Source organism: Strix uralensis, chromosome 5, assembly GCF_047716275.1.
Source record: "Strix uralensis isolate ZFMK-TIS-50842 chromosome 5, bStrUra1, whole genome shotgun sequence".
Classification (NCBI taxonomy): Eukaryota; Metazoa; Chordata; class Aves; order Strigiformes; family Strigidae; genus Strix; species Strix uralensis.
In genome coordinates, this window is record NC_133976.1 from 14,475,321 (window position 1) to 14,495,973 (window position 20,653).

The 20,653-nt window shown below is 46.6% G+C and overlaps 1 protein-coding gene across 2 annotated transcripts in view; it reads right to left on the bottom strand.

The window, feature by feature from the left end:
* RELN (reelin) overlaps positions 1 to 14,958 on the bottom strand; it is a 295,992-nt gene extending 281,034 nt beyond the window's left edge. For both annotated transcript variants that reach the window (XM_074869921.1, XM_074869920.1), the window contains exon 1: positions 14,674 to 14,958. In XM_074869921.1, coding sequence (XP_074726022.1) covers positions 14,674 to 14,902 — 229 coding nt within the window. In that variant the 5' untranslated portion in view covers positions 14,903 to 14,958. The remainder of the gene's footprint in view (positions 1 to 14,673) is intronic.
* Between the last annotated feature and the right edge of the window lie 5,695 nt (positions 14,959 to 20,653).

Consider the following 20,653-nt stretch of genomic DNA (forward strand, 5'->3'; position numbering starts at 1 on the left):
ATTTCTGCAGAGACAGCAAGCAGCTTTATTTTCTTTAAAGGCAAATCATACAGTTGCAAGATATTTATAGCTAGTATGTAAAAATCCTGCTTTAAGTTTGAGAAATATTTCTTTCTTCCTTCGTTTCTCACAGGGAGATGTTCCAGTTTGTAGCTTTTTAAATAACATGGGATTTTGCAGGCTACAAATTCGACAAAAGGTATCGTACAGTGAACAAGTCACAAAAACTGAAATTATGTTTGCATTCTTCCACAGCTTTCTGTTCTTGGAAAGAAAAAATTAACCTGAACCTTTGGGTACATTTAAGTAAGTTTATATTTAAGTATATCACAAGATTCTTTTTTTTTTTAAGCAGAACTGGGAGATCTCCCTGCAATTTCTAATTCCTGTCCAATATATTACCAGCTTTGTACCACATAAAAGGTGCCAATCCAAAACCTAAACCAGATCTAAGACACAGAAATGTGGTTTTGCTGGGATATATTAAAGGCGGATTTTCAAGACACTAGACAGTTGGGCTATCTAACAGGCTGAGAGAGTTGGGGTTGTTCAGCCTGGAGAAGAGAAGGCTCTGGGGAGACCTTAGAGCGGCCTTCCAGTACTTAAAGGGGGCTCCAGGAAAGATGGGGAGGGACTCTTTATCAGGGAATGTATGGATAGGATGAGGGGTAACAGTTTTAAACTGAAAAAGGGTAGATTTAGATTAGGTATAAGGAAGTTCTTCACTGTGAGGGTGGTGAGACACTGGCACAGGTTGCCCAGAGAAGCTGTGGCTGCCCCCTCCCTGTCAGTGTTCAAGGCCAGGTTGGACGGGGCTTTGAGCAACCTGGTCTAGTGGAAGGTGTCCCTGCCCCTGGCAGGGGGGTTGGAACTAGGTGATCTTTAAGGTCCCTTCCAACCCAAACCATTCTATGATTCTGTGATTCTATGATCTTTTGATATATGACGGTAATTATGTTAGGCCTACCATGACACAAACAGTAAGCATAATAAATAGCTGCTAAATACCCAGGATCCTAAAATATGTATTAAGATCTCTGCCACCCCACTCACATATATTTCCTTGTGGCACTTCTGATTCTGAAGAGTACATTAAATGATTAGCAACCCAACATGTATTTATCCCAGCAGCCATCTGATTGCCTGCAACAGAAAAGCTCGAGAAGTAACAAAACAGCCAGGTATGTAACAAAGGATATCATGGAATATGCTCTTAAGTGTATAAGTAAAAAATTTATTATTATACTTTCATTATACCTAAACATTTCCAAATTGTTCAAGAGGAATAGAGGAAATGTAATATGTTATTATCATTCATTCCTGGTTTGCCTCAATGGTAAATACCTATACAAGGTACCAGCAAGTAAAATCCAAAACTAAAAAGGCCATCAAATTCTGGTCTAGTTAATTACAAAGGCATCAATCTCTCTTTATACCAGAGCACAGTGATCCAGCCATTAAAAAAGCACAAAGAAGAATATTCCCCTCTAATTCAAATTCATTACAACAACTCTGCATGCTAAACATAATAAACACACGTAAAATTCAGCAGAAGAGATGAGAACTGAACTGGCACACAGCTGGAATGTCATTCAGATTGCTGGACTATGGCATTTTTTTCCTACCGATACATCTGCCTAGCAGTTTTGGGGGAAGTTACTAGATGGAAGCTGTCGATCCAGCTACATTCTCTGAAGAATGAGCCCAGCTCTTTGAAAAAGGAGACAAGAGGGGAATAATCTAGTAAACTGAAAATCTGACTGCTCCCTTATGTGTAGTCATCCCTTCTGCCTCACCTTTCTGCACCTGGACGCCAGGGTCAGGCTTGCCCCAGCACAGTACTGCCCCAAGAGGGATGGAAACTGCCATTCACATGTTCAGCTCGAGCAGTAAATTAGTAAAATTTTCAAGAAGTGAGTAGAGTTAAAGCTTGGCCTGCTGCCCAAAGCTCTTGTCTCATCACTCACATTACACGATGCATTAAGGAGCTGTGGGCTTTGCTGGCACTGATCCTTTTTCATGGGGACCACAGTCCTCCTCCACCCTGGAGCATCAGGAGTTGGAGCACTCCAAGGTGTCAGACAGAACATGCAATTTTTATTTGTCAATGATTTGACAAAGATTTGAGGTACTGTGCTTACTAGTGTCTGTATGAGCTCTGCACCTCATAACAAATCTACATGCTCTAGAGAAAATATGTCAATTAGAAAAAAAGAGGTTTCCTGTTTCTGACTGTTTGCATGTAGAGAGTACTTCGTAGCTGCAACAAGTGCAAGCTTTGTAAATCTGGAATAAAAGATTAATAGTTACGGTGCAAGTCACTCAGTAGTGTTTCTTAGCAGTTAGTGAAGTGCAATCAGAAGAAATATTGTACTGCAATTAATTTTACAATGTGTTTTCTCAAATGGAAAATGTTGCAAATAGCAGGAGAATTTGCTCTCTACTGTAATCTCACTAATTGGTAAAAAAGCACTTGCGGGGAGCTGGACATTGGGCTTTTGGTCAAGGTCCCAGAATAAGAGTAGCCAGTGTGTAATACACCACCACCGCTGCTCAAAGACAGTTTAGAGTTTAAAAAAACAATTTGTACTAAGAAAACAGCCAGATGCCTTTGCATTGGCTTTCCCTTGGTGATGAATGGCATGAAAGCTCTCTAACATCTGCTACCACTTGATGAAACAAAACTTACATCTCTTTGAGTGAAAAGGTCCACAGATGCTCACTGGAGTACTCAGGGCTGCCTGAGGCTGGGGAGGGACCGGTGCTGCCAGCCTCAGCCAAACCCACACCTTTTCATCTCCACTGGTTGAGGCAAATTCTGCAAACATCACAGCTCCGCTGTAACTCCATTATACTCTGTAACTGCATTAACTAAAGGTTGAAGGAAAAGTGGGGCAATGAAGAACATGGGGGGATCATTTCTCTGAGCAAAATACACCTGCACCTCTCAAAGCCAATTTCCATGTCTACTCTGAGCAGGTCATTTCTATTTGAGATGTACAGCTCTGTAAATATTATTACTTGAAAAAAAAGATAATTTTAAAGACATGAAAGCCTATTTGTCTAGTTAAATGAATCCCAATTCTATAGATGCACAACAGGTTTTCAAGTTTGGAAGCAGAAATGTCCTTTAACTGTAGACATCCAGAAGGAGCCAAGCAACAGATCTCCTCTCAGGCTTTTTTACTGAAACTGAATGAGGGAAAAGATTTCTGCTGAAAAAGTAAACTGAACAATGACTAGATGTAAAGGAAAATGTGATCAACATATACATCAGAAGCCACACAGCAACTGCAGGTATCATTATAGAAAACATGAGTTTGTTACCTTGGAAATGGCAGTATTGCTACCAACTGCAGTTAGGTGCCTTAAAGAGCAAATTATTATTCTGTAATTTATTTTGGGAACAAATGTGAGGAGAGTGGTGAGGGTTACTAGTCTGAATCAGATCTGTTCAGTGGCCGGAAATTAAATGGTCAACTTGTCAGAAGTAGAACTGTTCGATTTTTGGTTCAGTGACCAAAATGAAAAGAAAAAGAAAGAAAAAGAGATCAGCAGCTTGGGTTAACATAAAAGAAGTACTGAGGGGTCTAGCACAAAAAAATAAATTAAAATATCAGTTAGGTCAATATGAAAATCTTCAATGAACCCAAAAAAATTAGATAAAGAATTTTGTTCAAGCAGAAAAGTCTCATTTCATTTTCTGATTATGCAGCTAACTTCTTTTTTTCTTTTTCACAGTCAGTTTCACAATTAAGATACTTTTCCAAAACAAAAATCAAAACTTTGTTTTGAAAATATCAGTAATATATCTCAAATGTGTCACTTCCCCCATTTTCCATTAAAACAGTTATCAAATTCTACTCACATATCAGTTTTTATCCTTCACAAAACCAGATTTTAAATGAATTCACTACAAATGTGGCAATTCCAGCTGAATCAATTCTAAAGTCCTGTGTCTCATGCAAGAATATTATCAACTTGAAAACCTATCTGACAGTATCAGTCATCAGCAAATCAGCTATAATAATTGAAAAGCATAAAAATATTTGCCAGAGGTTTTTGATCTTCGTACTAACTAGAATCAGGTTCTGAAGTCTTTTCGGGCCAGAGTCAGAATTGCTCTACAGAAATGTTTAACACTGGAGTTTAGCCAGAGATCACTTCTTTCAAATGTACTAGGAACCTTTTTTCCCAGCACTTTCTAGTACTGACTCTTTAATTTTGATGCCTGGTATCCCCACAAGCCTGCTTCATTAAACCAGGATCTTTGCCTTGGCCAGTTGTGCTGTTTTGTTTCTCTCTGCAGCTCTTGGTATCAATAATCATTTCATCCAGTGTTCAGATGAATGTGTCTAATTCTGGAAGGAGAGTTGTTTTTTTCTAGCAGCGCATTTCCCCCACAAGATAGGAACACTGGAAGGTTAGTGTGGCCTGGAAACCACAGCAAGAAAGATAAATATTATCTATATTTCTTGTTCTTTCCTATCTATTGTATTGTCCTGGGGAGCAGTGGAAAAAGTGGAAGGCAAACGGCAGAGGCCTTGCCAAGCTGTGTGACGTGATAAATGACTTCTCACATCCCAGGGCCTGACTCGAAGAGAGGCCACAGAGGGTCATGCTGCTGTTTTCAGATGTTAAAAAGGCCAATCACCTACTCATTGCTTTCATTTCTGGTGCTGGAAGAGCTCCCGCATACAGGACCGGCATGGGCAGACCCAGCTCTGCCATGAATATTCCTCTGCGAGAGCACAGGCAACCTACACAGGAAAGCTGATTTTCTGCGTCCTCGCTAACTCATTTATGAATATTCTACCAGACGTGTTGAATGCTGTAACCACAAAGTACCTCTCAGCCACAGAGGGAAGAATATTCACAGATTTCTCTAAGTCTTCTGGCCAGCAAGTGTTATATGCTCTCTCTTTTTCATTTTCCTTCCCTCCTCTCTGCTATGATGTGCTCAGCACGTGGACAGACCTTTCATGGTCTCCCTGTACGTTCCCAGGGAGTATCCTACATATGCTACCCATGAACAACCAACATGCAAATCCCTTCAAACCCAAGCTGGGGCAGGCCAGGAACCACCTGCAGGTGTGATACAGCAGGATGAGGAGGGGAAAACAGCATTTGTGCCCAGATGTACACCTGTGCATGAAAGGGAGCTTGCTCGACGGATTTCCCTGTACAAACTGGGGGTTTTCTTCTTTACCAACTTTTGGTCATCTAACTGCACTCTTGAAAGTAACATCGAGGGGTGTGGAAAGAGGGAAATGCTGAGGTCCCTTACACCGTGGCTAGACTGCTCTGTGCACAGCTACATGATGGTCAGGCGCTGGAAGGGTACAAAGGATGGAGTGCCAGCATCCAGCCACCCATGGCAGCAAGGAGCGATGAGCCAGACAGTAGCAGACACAACCACAACCAGAGCTGGAGCAGGCAGGAAGACCCTATTCTTGTCTTTCAGCTCTGTCAGGTTATAGCCTTTTATTTACAAAACTATCCTTCAAGCAGACATGGGGAGGAATAAATAACTCTGGCTGATCTGAGGCAATTGTAATTTTGCTAAGCTCTTAGCATAGTTGGTCTGGTTTATAACTTGATCCCCTCAGCCTGATGTGTACGGCCCTGCCTCCTGTGGGAAACAAGCAGCCACAGACGTGTACATGTGAGTAGATGCCATTCAGGGAAACACACAGATCTTCAGCCTGATCTCTGATGATTAATCTGCTCACCCTGTGGAAGAAGAGCAAGGGCGCTGCCAGTTCCCCCTGTGCTGTATCTTGCAAAACGGAAGAGAGAAACCAGCGACCACCCTGCATGCCCTAAGGCTTCTGCCTCAGGAGAAGATGCAGCAACAGTTTTACACATGGCTTCACAAATATTTCCAACACCTAGTGAACCCCTACACCCTGAAGGCTGGGCTTATTAGTAAGACTTGTTATCCACCAAACCTAAATCAAATTTTACCCTGGACATCACAATCAAATACTCTGAACTGTCCCCTGGAGCTGCTCTCTCCTCTGAGTAGGCAGAGAGTAGGAGGGGAGGAGGGGACGGGGCTGGAGGCAAGTGGGGCTACCATCCATCTGACATCCCCCCCTGCTGGCACCTGGCACTTCAGCAAGGAAGTGGGGACAGGCTGTCCCCCAGGTTGGCACACCACCTCCCTCGCGGGGAGCGGGGCATGGCATCCCCCCAGAGAGGGCCTGTGGGGACCACTGGTCCCGCTGCAGGGCTGGATACACCCCGTGGTGTTTGTCACTCTGGGACATGGGAAACTGGGGCAGCACTTGGACATGGCACTGAAGCGCTTGCACAGTTTGGAAAGAAACCTGCAGCACACACAATTTTAGGAAGAAGGTCAATTTGTAGAAGGCTGGATGAATGGGTTTTTTTGAAAACTTAGGGTAGTGTATGATAAAGCTTGCACCAGAAGGGAGATGGATTTGTCACCTGCTGTCACTCAGGGCTCTTGCAGGTTGAATTTCAACAGCTGTAAAAGCACCATTGATTTCACCCCCTAAGGAGACGCTTGTGAAACTCTCACAACCAATATTACATCAAAGTGCCTAGAAAGGAGCAGGGAACGCTCTTCTCTGTTTTGTTCCCAGGATGAAAAAATATGGCAAGAGGGACTTTATAAAGACTGCAAAAAACAGGCTCCGCTTTGCAATAAAAGCCTTTGGGAAAGTGTCTGAACTCCACACCTGCTCCCCTGCAACTTTCACAGGCCACTCATATCCAGTCCCCCCAGACACCTCCTGCTTTCTAGACTGAGATGTTCATGTAAAGGGCGTTGCCTACAACAGGTCATGAGGAAACACTACAAGGTAGCAGTCAGGAATGTCCTGATTCCCCAGCAAGACCTGGGGTGGATGGAGAGAAGCCTTGTGGGGGTCACTACCAGCATGCAAAAATCACATACACCAACCATCTCCCCAAACAGAAAACCATGCTGACAGCAGCAGGACAAGAGTGAACAGGCAACAACTGCAGCAAAGGGAGTCTGCAGTGACACAGTTGATGATGCGGTTGGTGAAACAAAGAACAAGCCCACAGGTGCCTCTGCCTGAAGCTAAGCTGAACCCAAGCTGAACCCAGCTGCCCAGGAAACACTGTGGTACCCAGGAGGCATCAGCTGCTCCACACGGTTGCAGGAGACAATGGCAGGGAGGCTGTGGGCCCCATGCCTGGCCATTGGGTGCCACCACCAGCCCCAGCCAGGACCTCTCCAGCTGCAGAAGAACAGAGTAATGCCTGGTCCTCAACTGTGGAATAAATGGGCACAAACCCTAATGCCCCTCACAAATCCTGGTTCTCCCTCTCCAAGCAGGACATACACCTCTCTGACATTGCCTTATTTAAGGCAAATGCTTAGTGAGAGAGATATTGAAACAAAACAAAGTCTTCAAAAAAACCCACCCCTGTGACCCTGCTCTTCCCTTTAGGAAAAGAGTAAAAAATGTGTCACCCATGGGAGGCATCTGAGCACTGGGGGGGACCTGGGAGAAGGTCCCACAGGCATGGACCAGGGGTATCTCTGCCTCCATGATTCCACCATCCATTGGCACAGCCCAGCCTGTGCTGTGCGAACTGTGTGACACAGGCTATGACTTTCATTTTCCAGGACTGACCTGAGGGGAGTAAGAACAGAGGAAACCCGCCTGCCTAACAAGAAGGCATCGTCTGACAGACTGGGAAGGTCTTTTCCACAGGCAATCTGTTTTGGGGCTTTGACAGATGTTAAAAGTTGCACTGTCAGAGTTTGTCCTATGTTTATCCCAGAGGCTAGTCACAACTGGGGGAAAAAAAAGTGGGAATTACACAAATATTCCAGACACACATTTGCACTCTGTGCACCTTTCATGCCCGATGAAAAGGCAGGAAATGTTAACACAAAGAAAGGAAGCATGTTAAAAAGACTGAACCTTTCATCAGAGACTATTGAAATTCTCATAACAAGGGCTGGTATGAAAGGTTGCTTATTCTCAGAGGTAAGACAGTGCTGTTTCCTTCCCTCTCCATGCAGCAAACACTCATGACAAATCTAAACCACTGCTGTAGGGCATGAGACACACAAAGCAAATAAATGTTGCATCTGAATCCATCTCAGTTGTATCACCACAGCTATTATCAGATTGAAAATCATACTTCAACTAGTCAATATGCAAATACTGTAGTATTGTACCATAATAAAATGCTACAGTATTTCAAAAGCAGTGGTCTTCAAAAATCCAGATCAAGGGAACAATAAAGAAAATGAGAAATGCCGCCAGTCTTACAGTCTTGTCCTGTTCTACCTAATGAACCAACACGGGTTTGGTAGAATAATCAATGCGGGAAACATTAGAGAAACATACTACATGCCATCACGGCACAGTAACCTACTTATAAATCATTTACTGGTCACCTTAGGTCTTGAAGTACAAAGTTTATATCTTGTTTTATATATATCCATTTATATCTAGTTACAACAATTATTTATAAGAAAAATATCTTTTTTTAATTTCTACATAAAAGGAGTTAGTATGGGCAGATTTTAGCAATGAATTCCACAGCTAAATTACACATATTAAAAAATATCTCCTTTAAAGTCAGAAAAAAGAAAACATGTGTGATATCCCCACTGAAACAGTATTTTTGCACCCTTTTACCATTTATAGGTTTCTTCCTTGACTTCAACACTGGGCGACGTGCTGTAAGAAAGGTCTGTCCGTGCACACACACCAGCTCTCACACCAAGCTCTGGGCCTCGGACAGTGAACTCACTGAGGCAAAGATCCTTTTTTTAATGTATACAGACAAGCCCAGCATAGTCTGCCCTATGCAGACCCGTAATACCAATAATACCATTTCTGTCCTACATCAGATGTCACCTGACAAATGTGGGTCATGCCGACATGCCATGCTGACTTTGATTTCTGTTATTTGGGGCAATCAAGTCTCCTTTGCAGGGGGGATGAGACCTCTGATGGGGGGAGAAAGGATTTAACCAGAGATTACATCTCTTCTGCAAATTTGCAAGAAAGGCTCATTTAGGCCTTTGTGGACCTTCTACCCCCTTTCATCAATCCCATGCCTGAACACATCTTTGGCTGAGCCATCTGCTGACTGCTGATTTGGCCCACAAATTAAAACGATGACAGCTGCACCCGTTAAAATTTAACATCTTCCCTAGCGAAACACAATTTGTAAGAGGCTGTGGGCTGTGACCTTGCCTACCTTTTTCTTTTAAGGTTGGCATCCTTCATCAGTTTGTGGTCAAGAGATCTTAAAAGCACAACTTTTTAAAATTTGCAAAGACACACCACGTGAACTCTGGGGCCAGACAAGAGCTTCCAAAATACAGACAATCCATTGGCCAACATCAAGATTTAGAAACCCACATTCACTCAAAATCACCCTAAGTAAGGCTCAGATCTGCCAAATTCAAATAGACCATCTAAAGAACAGGTCACAGTATTCAGAAATCAGCCTTGCTTTTGAAAAGTTCAGTTTATGCAAGAAAATCCTAAACACAGCAGAGCACAGTCAGGGTGCACTCTGGGGGCTTTGGTGGGTGAGTACATTTTTAGTAAATGCTGACCCCAGATGAAATTTTTATGTGCTATGAAACCCTTATGCAGCTACAAGATATTGCTAGGGACCTGAGAGGAAAGAAGAGAATTGAAGACCAAGGGTCTTCCCCATTCTTAATAACTCCCTCTCCATTGATACCTATTGCCAGCCTCACATTTTTAATTTAAGTGTCCCTTAAGAGTTACAGAATAATCCCTGGAGCTAACTGGACTCCCATGAGCAAAAATTTCTACACACTTCCTTAATTTAAAACAAAAAATGATGGAAGTCTCCATTCTTCCAAAGATCAGAGTAGGGTGTAAGTGGATGAGATAATGAAAGCTTTTGAGGGAATACCCCGCAAAAGCCTCAAGAAGCTGACCTGTTTCTCGGGCTGATGCTGAAAAACATAGACTGCAATCTGCTCTTCTGTTACCAATGCACCATCACTAACATCACCTCCTGGGCACTCTTTACTTCTACTGACTTACAAAAAGCTTTCTACACTTCAGCATAACTGGTAGAGAGAGTATCCATAAAGGAGTTTCTGCAACTCAGTTATAACCCTGTTTATACCTCAAGCAGCATCACTACTTACTCTCCAGTTTTTCTCTCTCTTCCCCTCCCTCACTTTGAACTCCAACACCTTTTTATTTTTTAATAAACTGAACAATAAGAATTTACAATGAAAATACCCACCAGATCAAGTGGGTACCAGAAATGTAAGTAAACCTAATGAAAGCAGATATTAAGTCACAATCCGTATTTCTTAAATACAGCAGTTAATAACAAAGGTAGAATTGGCCAGACTTTAATCAACTTTTTATCAGCACTGAAAGAGTGCATAACTACCACTTAAAATAGTTGAAAACTATTTTTTACAACCTATCAAAGCAATGGTTCCAGACAATATACAGTATATCTAAGAATAGTAACAGTCATTGATGGAAACTGATAACATTTGGGGACTGAAGGTTAATCCGTTCTGGAAAAAAATAAAAGGAACAATGGAGAGTGAAATAGAAACTCAAGTCTCATTAATGAAAACTATTTTAAGGGCAGAATGATGAGTTTTAACATCAATCATGGGAAAACAGTTCAAAGTTGTTCCTAAAAGATCTAAATTTGAAACCTTGGGAAAAAGGCACTGTTCACAGTGACAGCAAAAAAAAAATACAAGGGATAAGAAAAATGTGGTGTAAAGGTAATCCATTTGTATTTTTTAAGTACTATAAATCTGACAGTTCATTTTTAGGTTTCTGTGATTAAGGGCAGTGAAGACTCGATGTTCAGTCAATTTTATCTTTTTTTCTTTATGCATTTCCAGTGTACTTATCTGCCTGTAAATCACGGTACATGCTCTCAACACTGAAGGCGCATTAACACGGATAATCAAAACTGACTGCAGATTGGAAATCAACCCAAAAGAACTTGTGTAAAATTTTTCAATTTATACTGTTGTTGTCTTTTTTCCTGAAGAAATTCTATTCTGCTCTGTAGATTACAGTGGAAAGCCCAGGAGAAAACCAAAACAGGATCATTGCTACCTACCAGCAAAGCTACGAGCAAGCCAAGTGGGCCCTGATGCAGCTCTCTAAAGACGCGACCACCACTTGGCTGGGAGGAAGCTGAGCAGGTGCCTACATTACACCAGTGCACACTTTGTCAGTTTGCATTTGAGCAAGGGCTTAAGTGCTTTGCCAGCTCAAGGACTTAATTAAATTTGAAATAAGCTAATTCAAGGAATAAAAGTCTGCCAAAGGTAATAAAATTGTTTACCGATTTGTCAAGTCAGTCCTGTATATAAAAGCATATTTATATGCAGCGTAGGTCTGGTCCTATTCAATCAGTGAATGCACTTTTAAATATTTACTGATTGCAGGAATAGGGCCAAGTCTGGAGTATTTTTAAGGGTTAGGGGAGAAGTGCTAAATCCCAAAGTATCTAATTTAACTATGCAAAATAAGGAATATTATTGCCTTCATTTTACTTATGAAATTCAGAGGCACAGGGAAATAAAGTGCCAGATCCAGTGTGTCAGAGAAGCCACTTGCAGGAGCTCCTGTGCTTGCCTGGTTCCCAGGCAAGTGTCTTTTGCACCAGACACTGTTCCTCTCCTGGGGCGCAGGGCAGTTGGGCAAACGGCTGAGAGCCAGTGCCACAGCTCCACCACCTGCACAGCGGTTTGACTCCCACCCTGAGAGCCCAAAGAAACGTCTAAACATACTAACAGAAAGTTGTTGGCTGTTTTTTTTAAATAAGAATTTTTCTCATCCAGCCCTTGGCATACGGTTTCATTCAATTCACTTCTCTTTGAACCTGATGCTCTTGAGTGCTCCTGTCACCTGTCCCTATTGAATGAAGGAGCAGTAACTGTAAAACGGGGCCTCACTGGAACTTGCAAAGAGTTGGAGCAGTGTATCTTAATATGCTTTCTGAGCAGGTGAATTTGCATTGTATATGTAAATCTCCCTTTGTCTTGTGCCTCTGTACTGTGTTTCAAAACTCCACCTCTGTGTCCCCACAAGATCACCTTTAAAGTTTGATTTTTAAATGACAAATACTCAACCAGTGCAGACTGGCATTTTTCAGTAACATTAAACTGCATTATATAAAAGCCCAGATTGCTTCAAATTATTTCTTCAGATTGTATACTTTGGGTTTTTTTTCTTGTGCTATATTTAACATCGATAATTGTTATATTTAAAAATATTCAAATGAGATATAAAATCTAACTGCATAAGTGTGCTTAGCTCAAGGATATGTCTGCTGCGCTGTGCATAGCAAATAGGCAGTGCTTCTTGCCTTGTTTTGGCACAGGTAAGTGTTTAATCAACTCGTAAAATTGAAAAAAATTACCACTGCAAGTCAGAAATAAGATACGAGGCTGGCTCACACCGGGGTGTACCTACACCTTGTACTGTGTAAACAAATTAGTTTTCAGGTTCAGTCTGTGGACTTTCTTCTGTGTTCATAAGAATTAGCATGATCCTTCGAATGTGTCTAGTTTGTTTACTCTTTCTTAATACGGTGGCATTAAGAGATACCCCGAAAAGCTCCGGGGACGGCCCCAGGGCAGATGTTGGCCTCCGGCAGTGATGATGCCGAGGGCAGGGCAGCGCCAGCTCTGCCTGCCTCAGAGGGGAAACCCCCACCACGGTGCGAATTTCGGAGGGGCCGCGGGGTGACAGAACGGCCGCACCGTGGTCGGGCCGGCCGCGGGGAGAAGCGCAGGGCGGCTCCGCGGCGCGCAGCGGCAGCGCGGGGGCGCGCAGGGCCGGGCGGGAGGCGCGCAGCCGGGGCGCAGGGACAGCACCGGCTCCGCAACACCCCCGGGAGCCCCGGGAGAGCGGGCAGGTAACAGAAACCGAGGCCCAGAGGTATATTCAAAGCCGCCTCGGTTTGCTCTGCCCGATGCAAAACAGCGACGAAAAATCCACCCTTGGTTACCTGAAAGGTCGGGGCGCGCAGCTGCTCTCTGCAAGCTGTTATTTTAAAATTCAAAAACCCTTTTAAAAGGGCGAGAGGCAGAGGAGCATCCCCGGAGAAACACGCACATCCCTGCTGCTCACCCTCCAGGGCCGAGGCAGCCGGCAGCCCTGCCCGCAGCCCTGCCCGCCACAGCCCCCTCTCCTCGGACCAGCAACGGGGCTTAAACAGCGGCTGCAGCGAGGAAAGGGGGTGATTCTGTTATTTACGTGTCCAAAGAATATTTTTTAAAGTTCAGCATTTAAAATTGTGCAAGATGGAAATTCCAGCTTCTTTTTTTCCTCTCATTTGTGGTTCATCAGGTTGAATGCAATTTAACTGTTCGGAGTGGGCCAGAAGATACGGGGGCTCTAAGAGAGAATTTTATCTGGTGAAGTCATAAAATTTACACGTGTGGTTTGTTAAAAAGGACACCAATATTTTAAAAACAAATGTTTCCTATGAATTTGGGAAAACTATATTGTTAAAGGTTATACATAGACACAAACTTCAGCACCCCTTAGATCACATGAAAATGAATATTTGAAGTGTTTGGTTTTTCTGTCTTTACAGTAAATAAATAAATAAATAAATAAATCAGAATCTTCAAATAATGATTCGGTGATGTCCCTAAAACTAAAATTCTGACCTGGAATATATCAAAGTCAGAAGTTTAACTCCATCTTTAGCTAAGGACCATGACACAGTATCTGTTTCTGAGCACGGTGTTTTAAATAAATATTTATTGTTATTTTTTCTGACTTTTTATTGCTTGCTGCAGAATTAGCTGTTATTAGGTAGCGTTGCAAAACCTCAAGCAGACAGAAAGAGAGAAGAAGGATTAGTGAATATACCTTTAAGCGGTCTTCCACGGTTATGAGTTTAAAAATGTCTCGCCCGTGGAAGTTTTCTATACAGAGAGACGGTGATAAGGCTGTTGGACAACACGGTTGCTGCTTTACAGGGGCACTCGGCGGCCGAAAGCGGTTTTGCCCAGCAGTGTACCTGCCTGCGAGGCGGCCCTGGGCTGTGTCCCTCACTCGAAGTGATGCAAAATGCGTCCCGAAAGTACCGACGCCACTTGCGTGAGCAACTTTGCCCACTCTGTTGAATTCTCCTCGGGTGGTTTATTATTTGTGGGCGCGACCTTCCCGCGGCAAAGCCGCCTGTGTGTGCTTGGCCCACCGCTCCCGGCCGTGGCTCCTGCACGGGGAGCAACAGGCTGCGGCCGCGGTCCTTGCGAGGACACAGCGTGGGGACCCGCCGGTGGCCGCCGCGCCGCCCCCAGGAGAGGGTGATGCGCTCGGTGCGAGCCGACTTCCAGCGGCTTCCGAGGTTCTGGGTCGGGCCCCGGGCCGGCTAGGGAGAGGGGACTCGGAATTTCCCCCGGCTCGGGGCTGCGCCCGCGCCCGGGGCAGGGGAAGACGGTCCCTCAGGGCCGGGGAGCCCCGAGGAGCCCCTCGTTCGCCGGGGCTGACCCGGGGCGCGGCACTGGGCCGCGCGTTTCCCCGTCCAGGGCGCCCGCCCCCCGCCCCTCCCGCTCCCCTGCGGGGCCGCTCCGCCGTGCGGGACCCCCTCCGGGGCCGCCCCCCCGCGCCTGCCGCCGGGGGACGCGCAGCGCCGGGCACGGCAGGCGCCTGCACCTACCGTGGTACTCCTGGCCGGGCACGTAGGCGGCGGGGCTGCCCGCGATGTGGAGGGCGATGAGCACCTCGCCCTGCTCGCCGTCGCCCTCCAGCTCGCCGTGGTGGGTGCAGAGGAAGAAGAAGGGCGAGAAGCGGGCGCGGGGGGCGGCCGCCCGGCCCGCCGCCAGCAGGGCACCCAGGGCGGCCAGCAGGCAGGGCCAGCCCCCGGGGACGCCCCGCCGCCGCTCCATGCTGCTGCCGCCGGCGCCGCTGGGGCATCCAGGGCACGGCGGGGCCGCCGCGCCGCTCCGCTCCGCTCCGCGCGGGACGGGGCGGGACGGGACGGGGCGGGCGCTGCCCCCCGCCGCGGCCCGCGGGAGTTCGTGGGGAGGCGGGCGCGGGGCGCGGAGTGCGGCGCGGGCAGGGGCGGCCCCTCCGCGCCCGCCGAAGGCTGCGCCGTCCCCGCCTGCCGCTGCCGGGGTGCGGGGCACGGAGCTGGAAGTGCGAGGGCTGGGAATAATTTATTTCCCCCGGTGTCGGGGTGGGAGGGAGGGGAAAGTCCCTCCCCTCCTCCTCCTCCTCCGCCTCCTCTGCCGCCGCCGCCCGCTCCTCCCGCTCCTCGCTCTGCGCGCCGGTGTGCGGTGCTGCCGCTGCGGGGACGTGGGCTGCGAGCTGGGTTCTGCTGCCCGCCCTTTGTCTGCCTCCGGGTCCCTGCCCCTGCCTTGCCTCTGCCAGCCCCTGCCCCTGCGTCCCCGCTTCTGCCCCTGTCTCTGCCCCTGGGTCCCAGCACCTGCCACGGCCCCGGCCCCTGCCCCTGCCCCTGGTCCCCGCCCCAACACCTGAGTCTTTGCCCTGCTCCCGTGTCCCTGTCCCTCTTTCCCAACCCTTGTCTCTTTGCTTCCATCCCTGTCCCTCAGCCCCAGTCCCTGTCCCTCAGTCCCAGTCCCTGTCCTTTTGGCCCATCCCTCTGTCCTTCTGCTGCAGCCCCTGTCCTTTTGCCCTGTCCATCTGTCCCCATCCCTCTGCCCCAGTTCCTGTCCTTCCGCTTCTACCCTTCTGCCCCAGCCCCTGCCCCTGTGTCTGCCCCTGCCCTGCCTCTGCTGTACCTGCATGCGCTGCTGAGAAAAAGTGAGATTTTTAACTTAAAGCTTATCCACTACCATCTCCAAAATGATACACATGCACACACACCCCCGGCAGCGGGCCCTGCAGCTCAAGGAGGCCACTGTGTGAGTACCGGGGAGGGCAGGTCCCTAGGAGGGGGCTTCAGCCCCCTGGGAGTGTGTGTCCAGGCCCTTCAAACCAGCAAGAGGAGCAAACCCAGTGGGGACCACAACAGGAATGAGCAGCTGAACACGAAACACTGGGAAGTAGAATAATTCATAAAAACATACATTTTTTACAAAGCAGGGCTGGCAGAGGGACCACAGCATCAGGAGATGGGAACAAATCTACCAGGGTTTAAAGCTTCCACCACGCTGCTGCTGGATCCCGACCAGTGCCCAGAGACAGCCCGGGTGAGCGGTAGTGACATGATGTAATTGGAAAGGAGAGCCTACCTGCCAGCATTTTTGAAGTGCAAAACTGGCATGGTCCAGAGGCTCCCTCCTGGATTGGTTTCAGTGCCAGAGGGGAAGGTTCCCTCCACGGAGGTGCGAGCCACATGGACAGCACCACGCAGCTGCCCCACGTCTGTGCAGGCTGCTTCACTGGCCCACCTCCCACCCAGCTGACAGAGAGCCCGCGTGCGGTGGCCCGGGGGACATCCTCGCCATCTGCCCGACCTGCCTTTTCCGCTGGCTCTGCACCGAGCCTGAGTTCGTCGCCACCAGCAAAACTTTGCTGCAGTTTCCCATCTTACTGGGTTGCACCTTGCTAGGGATGGGTCAAGGCCATGACCCTCAGCTTGGATGGAGAAACACACTGTGACATGATCCTGCTGTAAAGACGAAAGGGACTGGCAGTGTGTGGCATAGAGGATGGGGCAACTCCCACCGCCACTCCGGCTGGCGGGCATCCCTGGCCACTGCCGTGGAAACGGAGCTCTGCAGCGACTGCCGAGGAGTCAGCTTGGCTCTGAGGCTTCCTTTTTAGCTGGCTTATTTATTTTTCAGCTTTGGGTACTTGTTTGTTTTGGTTTTTTTTTTTAACATCTGTGCCTCCTCCATAAATTTCAATGCTTGTAAAAGTGACGGACTAATAATATAATTTCCTCATGCCAAAATCTCATGCAGGCAAAAGCTGTGCGGGCTTGCTGGTAAAACCGCTGCCAACGGGACGTGTTCTCCCTCGTGCACTCCTGCTTCCCTCCATGGGGAGCTCGCCAGCCAGGCCAGGCCATGCCAGAAGGGCTTTGGCTGAACAAATGCACCTCGACTCATGCCCCCTCTGCCCACATCCATGCAAAGACAGCCAGTTGGTTTGAGGGGGCTGCCAGGCATAGCCAACTCTCTTATTTTGTAAAAAAGAAGGTGGCAGGGGAAGGGGGCGATGGGCAATGCAGGGGGAGGGGATGCTGGCTGCCTCTGCTGGGGTGCCGCCGTACCAGTTGCCAGCAATGCCTTTTCATTTTTTTCCTCCAAGAGATAATTCCCTAAATAAGCTTGGGAGCGTGGGGGTAGCTAATCTGCCAGCAGACTTGGGGGCTCAGGCTAGTGCTCCCTGAAGTCACTGGGATTTGGATAGGGTGATGAATTTAGCAATGAATTTAGGCTGATGAATTTTAGGAAATTTTCTTTATTTCCAGCTGCTTAGTATCCAGAGCAGCCAGGACTGTTAGTGCAGCCAGCCCACCCCTTTCCTCTACAAGCTGTGTATCAATGAGGGGACATTCAGTAGAGGAAGGTGAAAAAGGTAACACCTCTACTCGGAAGCCTTGTGCCTCTCCTTAGTCACCTCCTTCCTCTATTTCTTTATTTTATGCCTCTCTCTCCTTTCTCCATTGTTTTGTACTCTTTCACAAGACCTCTAACATCTTCTTTGTAGCGCAAGACAGGGAAGCCCCACGGTCACAGTCTGCCATCTCATCCAGGCTCTGTTGATGGGGGAATCCAGCAGAGACCCCAGACCACTAATACTCAAGGACACAGGACTCAAAGGGACCATTTGGGACCTCAAACCCTGTTTCCTGTGCCCACCAGCGATAGTGTAATAGGCGTTTAGTCCAGACAGGTTACCTGCCCTCCTGGTCCCTACCCATCTAGGTCAAAAAGTGCTTCTCAAAACTCTCCTGCAAATTTCAGACTCAGTTTTGCATAGAAGAACAATGCTAATGGGGCCCATCAGCAAAACAGGGGGACCAAGGATATTGCAAAGACCACAAAACCACAATTTTGCATGTCCCTGCAATAGCAGGGAGACATTTTCTTAGTACATTCCCAGGGAGCCAAGACTGTTGCCAAGACCCATGCATCAGAGGGAAGGAAGAAAATGAAACTTCCAGACCCTGCCAGTCTTCACCTAAAGGAAAATTTCTTCCTGGTCCCAGCTCCAGTGCAATCTCACTCACATGCTCATGATTTACCCATAATTCACCCCAAACCTCACCTGATCTGAAGGATTTTGTTATGACCAGGAGCACCAGTATGCCCCACTCATCCTCTGTCCCTGCTTCTGAGCAGCCTCCAGCATGGCCAGGCAAGGAGGGACCCTGCTGTTGACCCCACCATGCTCTCCCTGCTGGCTTGCAGGGCGCCACCAGCCATGCACAGGCATGTACTGGTCCCCAGGTAGGTTTTTGCATTGGTTTCATATCCTCTCACTGCTCTGGGTAAATATGGTACCTGTTTTTTTGAAGATGAGAGGGTTTATACAATGTCTTTGGCCAGTATTTCTCATTCATCCTTCTCCCATTAACACCAAGGCTAAGATATTATTATTAATAACAATAAAACAGGTTATTTAAGAAAAGTGATTAAGACCAACCCATCTGTATCAAAATAAAAGCTTGTAAAAATCATAACCTCTATTTTCACACTCGTCTGATCCAAAATTCATGTAAGTTACAACTATTCCCTGTTAAAGGCAGAAAGCACCTAATGCTGCAGGACGGAAGTTAGCATGGGCTTTCACCACTCGTGCAGTATTTTTTTGACACACAAAACAACAGGGAATAAATCGAGATAAGAAATGAGTAAAGACTGTTGTCTGCAATGGAGAATGCAATAGGTGGAATGTAAATAATTACTTAGGAGGTACAGGCCCCTTCTAAGCATGGGCGGTGGGGGGAAATCACAGCACAGATGGACGTGGCTGCAGTCCATATTAATTTATGGAAGTGATTATTCAGGCAGTGAAGCTGCTCACTTCATTCAGGGAGAGAGCTCACACCCCAAAAGCAGAATTGAAAAGCACATTAGCAGACGAGTAGTTGCTTTATTAATGTGGCCACAACAGACCATTTTGCATGGGTCAGGGTAGGCTGGGGAACTATTAAGTAACACAGAGAAATAAAGAGCTTTTTCTGAGCTCCTTGGGTCTGGGTAAAGGTTTTCATGGAAGAATGTAGAAAAACACTCTTGTCACTGTCATCATGTGGAGAGTCCTGATGCATGTCTTATCCCCAGCTTTTAACATCTTTCTATGACAAGTATTAAGGAAACTGCCTAGACTTTCTACATGATCAGCTGCAAATAAGAGAGCTATGGAGCACCAGGTTGCACGTACCATTTTTTCAATGTGGTATAGCATGTAACATCTGAAAACAGGACAGCAAGTTGAAGTACTTTTGACTTTCTTACGCTAATAAAGACTATAAAGTGGGCTTTCCAAAGCAAGACTTTTCCAAGTGTGTTTATTTTCTACTCATCCATGCAAGCACATGTTTCCTCTGTATGTGTTTCCTCTTGACCACCAGACAGACACAGAAAGCTGACCTGCTCTTCTTGCTGCTTGGAAGGTTTTGATAAAGAAAGACATACCAATGGCTAGAGGAGAATGATGTGACAGATGTGCAGAAGAAACAACCTTTGCAGCTGATACAAGGGACAAATTCACCCTTGAAGAAGCATTGCCATGTTACTGGCAGCGGTGGTACCCCTGGGCCCAGCAGGCATGGTAACTCAGCATGTTCTTGTCATCCTGAGACATAAGGCATGAGTTTTACTGTGCAGCAGATGGTCTTCTGGAGACGGGGAATGCAACGTATTCAGTAAATACTCGCACTGAAACCACAAAGCACAACCAGACTGAGCTACCCAGTGCCACTCCCATTCCATCCCATCCTTTCTCATCTCAGACATAGACTAGAAAAAATACAAACTGTGGACCTCTTCCACCCATCTCAACATGTGGGCCCTCAGCACCATTGACATATTTCAACTGCAGGCTGGACAGCCCTTCCTCAGTCATCTCAAGGTGTATGGGGTCTCTTCATAATCCCAGTCAGGGAGATAAATGGGGAAGATGGGTCTGACCACACCAAAGTGAGATGAACCCCATGTCTCCTGGTGCTATTAGTGAAATTGCAGCTTCAGTGTCAATAAAGTTTGGCTTCAGCAAAGTTGAAGCATCTGCCCTGAAAATGCTGGACAGGAAAGTCAGAAGCAATTAGTAGCTAATCGATCTCGTCTCTTCTTCCAAAACAAAGTCTTCTGTTCATGAAGCGTCCTTGTTTTCTTCTATTTATGCAGGGACTTCCCAGAGAGGCCTGGTGCTCCAGAGCTGCCTTGGCCATGCCAAATAACCCTTTGGGATGAATCCCTTTTTTGTGCACAGGACTTGTCACAGTCAGATAATAATGCAGTCTTGCCTTGCCAGTTACATGAACTTTGCTCTTAAGTAGAGCCCAAGACATTTCTAAACAAAGGCCTAAATGTGAAATTATAGGCAACTTCCATGCCTATGTTATTACGAGATTTTAATTTTTCTAGGGTAGGAACAATAGCAGCTGTTTGGTCCATTTTCCAGTGGGTTGGTACAATATGCATCTTCTGTAAACTGACATGTCATGATTTCATCTGAAAATACAGTATTTAACCATACACATTTTCTCTCGTATTGCG